The sequence below is a fragment of the Myotis brandtii genome, unplaced genomic scaffold (assembly GCF_000412655.1).
Source record: "Myotis brandtii unplaced genomic scaffold, ASM41265v1 scaffold315, whole genome shotgun sequence".
Classification (NCBI taxonomy): Eukaryota; Metazoa; Chordata; class Mammalia; order Chiroptera; family Vespertilionidae; genus Myotis; species Myotis brandtii.
Genome location: NW_005362075.1, coordinates 1955823 through 1964773, shown reverse-complemented (window position 1 = coordinate 1964773; position 8951 = coordinate 1955823). Strand labels below are relative to the sequence as shown.

General features: G+C 40.9%; 1 protein-coding gene across 1 annotated transcript in view; it reads right to left on the bottom strand.

Annotated features, from left to right (window-relative positions):
* POLE2 (polymerase (DNA directed), epsilon 2, accessory subunit) overlaps positions 1–213 on the bottom strand; it is a 37477-nt gene extending 37264 nt beyond the window's left edge. The window contains exon 1 of the mRNA XM_014542902.1: positions 167–213. Within this exon, the coding sequence (XP_014398388.1) occupies positions 167–213 (47 nt within the window). The remainder of the gene's footprint in view (positions 1–166) is intronic.
* Positions 214–8951: the final 8738 nt, after the last annotated feature.

The following is an 8951-nucleotide window of genomic DNA, read 5'->3' as shown; positions in this document are numbered from 1 at the left end:
GCCCCCGACGGAAGGAGAGTGCCTTCCCGAGTCTGCTTGGGCGTGTGCTGGCCCCGCTTATCCCGATCCGTCCTGGAGCCGCTCCCAGCGCTGCCCTCGGCCTTCCAGCACTCCGTCGGGCTTGCCCCGACCCGGGGTCCGGTGTGACTCGAGTTTCCTGCTTTACACAGGCCCTGGAAGTACGCCAAGGCGCCGCTTGGTTTTCCCCGACATTCACTCGAAATAGCTAAAAACCACCATCATGCATTCCCAACCCGCCCACTTTTTATTTAAAAGTTGAGGCTTTCCTATGCGCCATAAACTGTCACAGGTGTTATAAATGTATTGATTGCTGTATGCTCATAAACTCTAATGAGTTGTATGCCACTTTTTCAGCATCCTCATTTTATAGCTGAGAAGTTGGTAGATGGCTAACTCAAAATGAAAGGTTCAGAGAGTGGAGCCAGGATTTGAACTCAATCTGATTCCAGCAAGTGGACTATTAATCTGCCACATTTCAGAAGGCTTGCTCCAGTGTGTTGAATAAAACCATGGAATGCACGCAGCCTTATAACATATAAGGACAATTTTGAAGTACTGATGTACGGTAACCTCTGGGGTATATGGTTAATTTAAAACACACACACACACAAGCAAAGTACAGTATGGTAAAGAAGGGGAAATGTGTGTGTGTACACATATACTTGTTTTTGCATTTTAAAAAACCTCTGACACTAAAACTAGACCCTAAAAATATGATTAACCATAAAGGGCAGAAAGGGATAAAGATCACAGTGAGAACTTTCTTTGTAGTGAGAGTTTTAACTATCAACCATGATGTCTTACATATTCAAAAAAAGTAAAAGAAAAAAGTAAACTTAACAGTAAAAGCATAACCAAACCAATATACCTAACTGTATATTAAATTGGTAACATAACATCACAGAGAAAAGTGATTTTTTGAACAGTTTTCTGTATATTTTCAGTGAAATATATTATAAAGACAAAAAACTGCAAAGAAAATTTGAATTTTTATGTCTGAAATAAAAAGAAACAGTCAATTTTCATTGTTTGAGGTAATTTTCTTCTACATAGTTAGTGGTCACCAACATTGGTTTAACGAATGCTCATCGTTCCTAGGTTCCTATGAGCCTTTCCTCACATTTTCATTAACTGATCAATACATAAGCTTGTTTTCCATGTATTTCTGTATAAAAACACCTACTATATATTTTTGAACCATGAACATTGACTAAGGCCCCCAGCACGATAATTTGTACTTGTACCTGAGGAAGCTTATCTAACGTATTTTCTCCCTAAGGCACATTACAGTCTTCCTGTGCCTTGGAGTACTAGCCAGCATGTCAGCACTATGCTTGGAAGCCACTTAAACAACAAAATCACCAAGAGAAATCACAAAATATGTAATATGTGGCACTAAATGTATCTCAAAAAATCACTTTTTAAAAATAGTATGAGAAATGAAACAAAAAAGTAAAATGTCACCTTGTTCAAATTCACCTGGGAACATGTGTGATGGGCAACAAATTTTCAATGCTTTGCAAATGTTCACAAATGATTATGAAAGATCCCAATATTGATTTGGGTGTTACAAGTAAATTTTAGTAAATAGATTAATTCACAAATATAGAATGCACAAATAATGAAGATTGACTATATCTGCTTAACTACCAGAAGGATAAACAAGAAAAAAATGGGCCGTGGCCTGGTAGCTCAGTTTGTTAGAGTGTCCTCATACACCAAGGTTTTGGATTCAATCCTGGGTCAGGTCACATACTACAAGAAACAACCAATGAATGCATAAATGGGTGCAACAAATCCATGTTTCTCTCTCTGATTCTCTCTCTCTCTCTCTCTCTCTCTCACACACACACACACACACACACACACACACACTTCCTCTCTCTCTAGAAATCAATCAAATAAAATTTTAAAAAATGAAGGACAAATGGTTATTTGGAGCAGGAAAGTGGAAAGAATCTATAGTAATAAAAGGGTAATATACTAATTAGACCAAATAGACAGGGCGTCCTTCCAGACAAAGCCATGGTGGCAGGGACTGAGACAGAGATGGTTAAGGGCAATCAGGACGGCCGGGAAGAGCGGTTAGGGGTGATCAGACCAGCAGGGGAGAACAGTTAGGAGTGATCAGGCCCACACGGAAAAGCAGTTAGGGGCATCAGGCAGGCAGGCAGAGGCAGTTAGAGGTGATCAGGCCGGGAGCGGAGAGCAGTTAGGGACAATCAGGCCGGCAGGCAGAGACGGTTAGGGGTGATCAGGCCGGCAGGGGAACAGTTAGGGGCATCAGGCAGGCAGGCAGGCAGGCAGGTGAGCTGTTGGGGGCCAGCAGTCCCGGATTGCGAGAGGGATGTCCTACTGCCGGTTTAGGCCCGATCCCTGGCATCGGGCCTAAACCGGCAGTCGGTCATCCCCCGAGGGTTCCTGGATTGGAGAAGGTGCAGGCCAGGCTGAGGGACCCCTCGGCCCCATACATGAATTTCGTGCACCGGGCCTCTAGTAAGAATATAAAATGCTAAAACTATTAGACAAAAGAGAAAAGGATATTTGCACAGTCCCAAAGTACCACCCTACAGACTACTAGTTAATAATACACAGACAAAACTTTTAAAATGAATCTTCAGAGGTTACCACCTTAACCAAGCATCAAACTTGCCTCACAAATAATGGACTAATTTTACATTGTTACTGTTATGATACAATATACAGCATCACTTCTGAAGTATTCTTGCCAAAAATGTTAACCTCAATTTAATCAAGTCTTGATCTTTCAGTTTAAGGAAATAATATTTAACTATCTCTCAAACTAACCATTTCTATCTCCATGGCTGGGGCCCTTACTAGGACACCAATCTTGCCATCAGGATAAACTTTCTAAAAGATAATTCTTATACTGCCGCTTCCTGCTTCCTTACTTTTAAAACACTCCAAATCTCCTCTATTTGGATAAAGTGAACAGGTCATTTCTTTCTTTCTCTCCTGTTCCATCTGCTAGGAGCACTTCTCTCCCTCTTCACCTCCATTTGCCTAAACAACTTCCACTCATCCTTTAGTTCTTAGTTTAGATTTTACTTTCTCTTGGGAACATTCCCTGACTCCCAAATCTGAGTTAGGGACCCTCTGAGTTTCATGTCTGGAGTGATGCTTTAGAGAATTAGCATGCTTCTTGGGGGAGAAGATCCATAAATCTGTAAATGGAATTATTCCAGTAACCATAGGAGTTTAAATCCAGAGGATTATGAGATTATAAACCTTCTAAGAATTCACAAAAATCTTCATGAGGGCGTTGGAATTCCACTGCAGGTAGGAAAGGGATTCCTGGGACAAAGGTTATGTTATAGAAAAACCGGACCAGAACCATACAGCGCTCTGAGAGTTTGGAGTTATATTTTATTTACCGCGGCGGGCCTAGGGAAATGAATCCAAATTTAAGTAAAGTTATAAGCAGAACTTCCCTTTTTATAGAAGAGCTTTGTGTGCTTACTGGCCGCGGCCTTGAAAACTACATAGTTCTATTAATTAAAAAATGCACCTGGCATGGCATTGGGTGTATCTAGTCTCTGGCCTACAAGGTCAGACAGCTAAGTTGATCTCCCCCACTATTCAAGCAGGCTAGAAAGCAAAGTTACTTTTTCAGAATAAGAGGCCATCTAAAGAGTAGCAGAGAATTCCAAACAGTAGTTTTACGGAATAGGGGTTTTCCTTCACAGTTACATATATTAATAACAATGACTTCTACCGCTGCTGCTGCCATTTACTGAGCACCTAGCTGAGCGCTTACACCAGAGCAGTGCTATGTGGTATCCAACTTGCTGCCTTACATACTGGCCGCCCAACTATCCAAAGTAAATGTCCTAATAATCAAGTTATATTATTCACTCCCTGCTTAAGATCTTTGGGCTCACACTTAAAGTTCAGACTTAGCATTACAAACAAGGCTTTGTGATTGCCTATTCCAACTTTATCCTTGGCTGCATCCCACATTCATTCTATAGCCATACTGAACTATTTATAGTTAGTCAGAAAAACTCAAGTGTCTCCCTTTGTGAACCTCCTTCCCCAATAGATCACACCTTTCCTTCCTGTTTTTCTCCTGTATTTTGTCCACATTTCTACTATACTTCTCAACCCATATGGCATTAATTTCCTTACATATGTTTTCCTCTGACTGGACTTTGAAGCCCCTGTAGTAGAACTATGTCTTATGCACCTTAAAATTTTCTTTGTTACAGTCATCTGAGGGCGGTAGAGTAGGAGGATGCTGCACGGACATACTCCCAGGAACAAGCTGGAATTACAACTAAAATACAGAAAAACTTCCTGAATAATCAATGGAAAACTCGCAGGAGGGAACCATGATATCCCAGGACAGAAAGTAGAGACCGCATAGAGACTGGTAGGAGGGGCGGAGGCACAACAGGGCTGGCCGGGTGCCCACAGACAGCAACTGAAGTCCCAGAGAGATATCTCAGTTGTGGGGGGTTGCCACTGAGAACTCTGGGATCTAATCCCAAAGCTGACCTCCCCAGCAGAGAGCACCAAACTGAGGAGGGTACACACATAATATCCAGCTATGAAAAGCAGCTTTTGGGGTGCTGTCTGCAGGGAGTGACAGCTGAAAATTCAGGCACCCTCTTAAAGGGCCAATGCATAAAATTCCCTGTGGAGCCACCCCCCTTGTGCTCTGGCAGAGGGAGGGTGAAGTGGATGTACTCCACATGGGCAAAGGGACCTGGTGTAGGTGTCGTTTATGTCTGTGACTTAGAAACAGGTAGGCTTTCGAGATCAGCTAAAAAGTAGCTTTTCTTTTGCTGGCAGTTGTGTGGAGTTGGTGTTGATGGTGGCAAGTGTTTTGTGGGTTTTTTTTCTAGAGAATCAGTGCCTGTGGAGAGACTTAAAACCCTACCAAAAGCAACACCTGTCCCTCTTATCTATCATCAGGTCTCTCTGATGGGCAGTCCAGCCCTTGCTTAGGGAATTGTGTGTTATTCAGAACACTGTTCCGTCCAAATACTTTAGAGAAAAAAGTGTCATTTTTACTGAAAAGCCTTCGGTTTAAGGCACTCCTGTCCCATGCTTACACGTTTTACTTTATTTTTTAAGTATATTCTTACTGGTTTCAGAGAGAATGGGAGAGGGAGAAAAAGATAAAAACATCAATGATGAGAGGGAATCATTGATTGGCTGCCTCCTGCATGCCCCCTACTGGGGATTGAGCCCTCAACCCAGGCATGTGCCCTTGACTAGAATCGAACCTGGGACCCTTCAGTCTGCAAGGCCAACACTCTATCCACTGAGCCAAACCAACTAGGGCTGACCTACCCTGTTGAAAAAAAAATTCTCGCCACACCTCAGGATGATTGCCTGGGGGGCAATTCAAATGAGACTCCTATTAGTCTGTAGGGAGAGGTGGTCTCTGGAGGCTTTGTCTGATCTAAATAGTCAGAAACAGCCTTTAACACTGTCCTGAACTAGAGATTGAGAGATATAGAGGATCTACCCAAAACATAGTCACAAACCCAAACAGACAGCCAAAATGAGGAAACAAAGAAACAACCCACCAAATGAAAGAACTAGAGAATTCTCCAGAAGAAGATATAAGTGAAGCAGAGATAAGAAATTTATCTGAAACAGAGTTCAGAGTAACAATGGTAAAGATGCTCCACAGCATGAAAAAAAGATATAGTAACTATGAAAAAAAAAACAGTCTGAGATAAAGAATTACATAACACAAATAAAGAACACATTGGAAGGAATATACAGCAGATTAGAGGAAGCTAAAGTGAATTAGAAGACAGAGTTGAAAATATCACTCAATTAGAAAACCAAAAAGAAAAAACAATAAAAAAACCAGGAGGACAGCTTAAGGAAGGTGTGGGACCATGTGAAGTGTAACAATATTAGAATAGCAGGTATGCCAGAAGAGGCAGAAAGGGAAAAAGGAATAGAGAACATGTTTGAAGAAATAATGGAAGAAAACTGCCCTGACCTGTAAAGGAAAAAGTCACACAAGTTCAGGAGGCACAGAGAACCCCAAGCAAGAAGAACCCAAACAGGCCCACACTCAGACACATCATAATTAAAATACCAAAAATTAAAGACAAAGAGAGAATCTTACAGGCAGCAAGAGAAAAGAAAACTGTTACCTACAAAGGAGTCCCCATAAGGCTGACACCTGATTTCTCATCAGAAACTCTACAGGCCAGAAGGGAATGGCATGAAGAACTCAAGGTAATGGAAAACAAGGATCTGCAATCAAGTTTACTATATCCAGCAAGGCTGTCATTCAAAATAGATGGTCTAATGAAGAGTTTCCCAGACCAAAAAAAGGCTAAAGGAGTTCATCACCACCAAGCCAGCATTACAAGAAATGCTAAAGGGATTGCTGTAATGAGAAGAAGAAAGAAAGAGAGAAACCTAGCCATACAGAAATATAATGGCAATAAATAAGTACTTATCAATAATAACCTTAAATGTAAATAGATTACATGCTCCCATCAAAAGACATAGGGTAGCTGAATGGATACAAAAACATGATCCAACTATATGCTGTCTACAAGAGACTCACCTCAAAACAAAAGACATACACAGGATGAGAGTGAAGGAATGGAAAAAAATTTTTTATGCAAATAGAAAAGAAAAATAGCTGGAATAGCAATACTCATATCTGACAAAATAGATTTTAAAATGAAGGCCATCACAAGAGACAACAAAAGTCACTACACAATACTAAAGGGATCGATCCAACAAGAGGATATAACCCTGGTAAACATATATGCACCCAATATAGGAGCACCTAAATATATTTTAAAAACCTCTAGAGAACTTTAATGGAGAGATAGACAACAATACAGTCATGGTAGGGGACTTTAACACCCTGCTGACTTCACTGGATAGATCTTCCAGACAAAAAATTAACAAGGAAACAGATACTCTAAAGGACACACTGGATCAGATGGATAATTGACATTTATAGAATACTAGAGGCCTGTTGCACGAAAAGATTCGTGCAATAAGCTTTCCCTTCCCCTGGCTGCTGGCACCAGTTTTCCTCTGGCACCCGGGACCCAGACCTTCACTCTGGCCACCGCCTTCCATCTTCGCTCTGGACACAGTCTTCTCTACAGCTGGAGCCTTCAGTCTTTGCTCCTCGCTCCGGCAGGAGTCTTCAGTCTCCGGCCAGAGCTGCTCCTGTAGCTCCTTCCGCCCACCCCCCCTCCCCCTCATAGCTTGATTGCAGCTTTCCAATCACGATCATGAGCCCGAGGCAAGGCGGCTCCTGGGTCCCGGGGGGTGCCGCCTTTCTGATCGCGATCACCAGCTGGGGGGGCAGGCAAAGGTGGCCCAAGTTCTCCAATCCAGGGCCGGGGGGCAAAGCAAGTCTATACAAGTTCAAGAAGATTGAAATCCTATTAAGCATCTTCTCAGAGCACAGTGGAATGAAATTACAAATCAACTACAGTAAAAATACCCAAAAACATTTAAACACATGGAGGCTAAATAGCATGTTATTAAACAATGAATGGGTTACCAATGAGATCAAGAAAGAAATCAAAAACTTCCTAGAAACAAGTGAAAATAAACACACAAAAAACAAAAATCTCTGAGACACAGCAAAAGCAGTCCTGAGAGGGAAGTTCATAGTACAATAGGCCTACCTCAAAAAACAAGAAAAATCGGCCTCCTGGTGCTTACCACAGGCTGTGTTCTTACACTGACTGTACAGAAATAGGAGGCAGAGTAAACTTACCCCATATACACCTCAGCTCAGGCTCTTTGCCTGGTCTGTATTGTGAATGGGGAGACATTGAAAAAAAAAAACACAAGAAAAATCAGCAATAAACTATTTAACCCTACAGCTTAAAGAACTAGAAAACAACAATAAGGAAAGCCCAGAGTAAGCAGAAAGGAGGAAATAATAAAGATTAGAGCAGAAATAAATAACATAGAGACTAAAAACACAATACAAAAAAATCAATGAAACCAAGAGCTGATTGAAAGGATAAACAAAATTGATAAACCGTTAGCCAGACTCATCAAGAAACAAAGAGAAAGTACTCAAATAAATAAAATCAGAAACAAAAGTGGAGAAGTAACCACAGACACCACAGAAATAAAAAGGATTGTAAGAAAATACTATGAACAACTATATGCCAACAAGCTGGACAATGTGGATGAAATAGACAAATTCCTAGAAAAATATAATCTCCCAAAACTGAATTTGGAAGAATCCGAAAATCTGAATAGTCCAATAACAACTGATAAAACAGGAGCAGAAATAAAAAAAAAAAAAAACTCCCACCAAACAAAAGCCCCGATCCAGAGGGCTACACAGGGGAGTTTTATCAAACATCCAAAGAAGAACTAACACCTATACTCCTCAAACTATTTCAGAAAATCCAAGAGGAAGGAACACTTCCAAACTCTTTTTATGAGGCCATCATTAACCTAATTCCAAAACCAGATAAAGACACTACAAAGAAAGAGAATTACAGGCCAATATCCCTGATGAAAATAGATGCTAAAACCCTCAATAAAATATTAGCAAATTGCATCCAGCAATATATTAAAAAGATCATACACCATGATCAAGTGGGATTTATTCCAGGGATGCAAGGCTGGTATAATATTCACAAATCAATAAGGGTGATACATCACATAAACGAAAAAAATCACATGATCATATCAATAGATACAGAGAAAGCATTTGACACAATATAACACCCATTTTTGATAAAAACTCTTAGTAAAGTGGGAATAGAGGGATCATACCTCAACATGATAAAGGCCAAATATGACAAACCTACAGCCAACATCATAATCAATGGGCCAAAACTAAAACCATTTCCCCTAAGAATAGGAACAAGAGAGGGATGCCCACTCTCACCACTCTTGTTTGACATAGTACTGGAAGTGCTAGCCATAGTGATCAG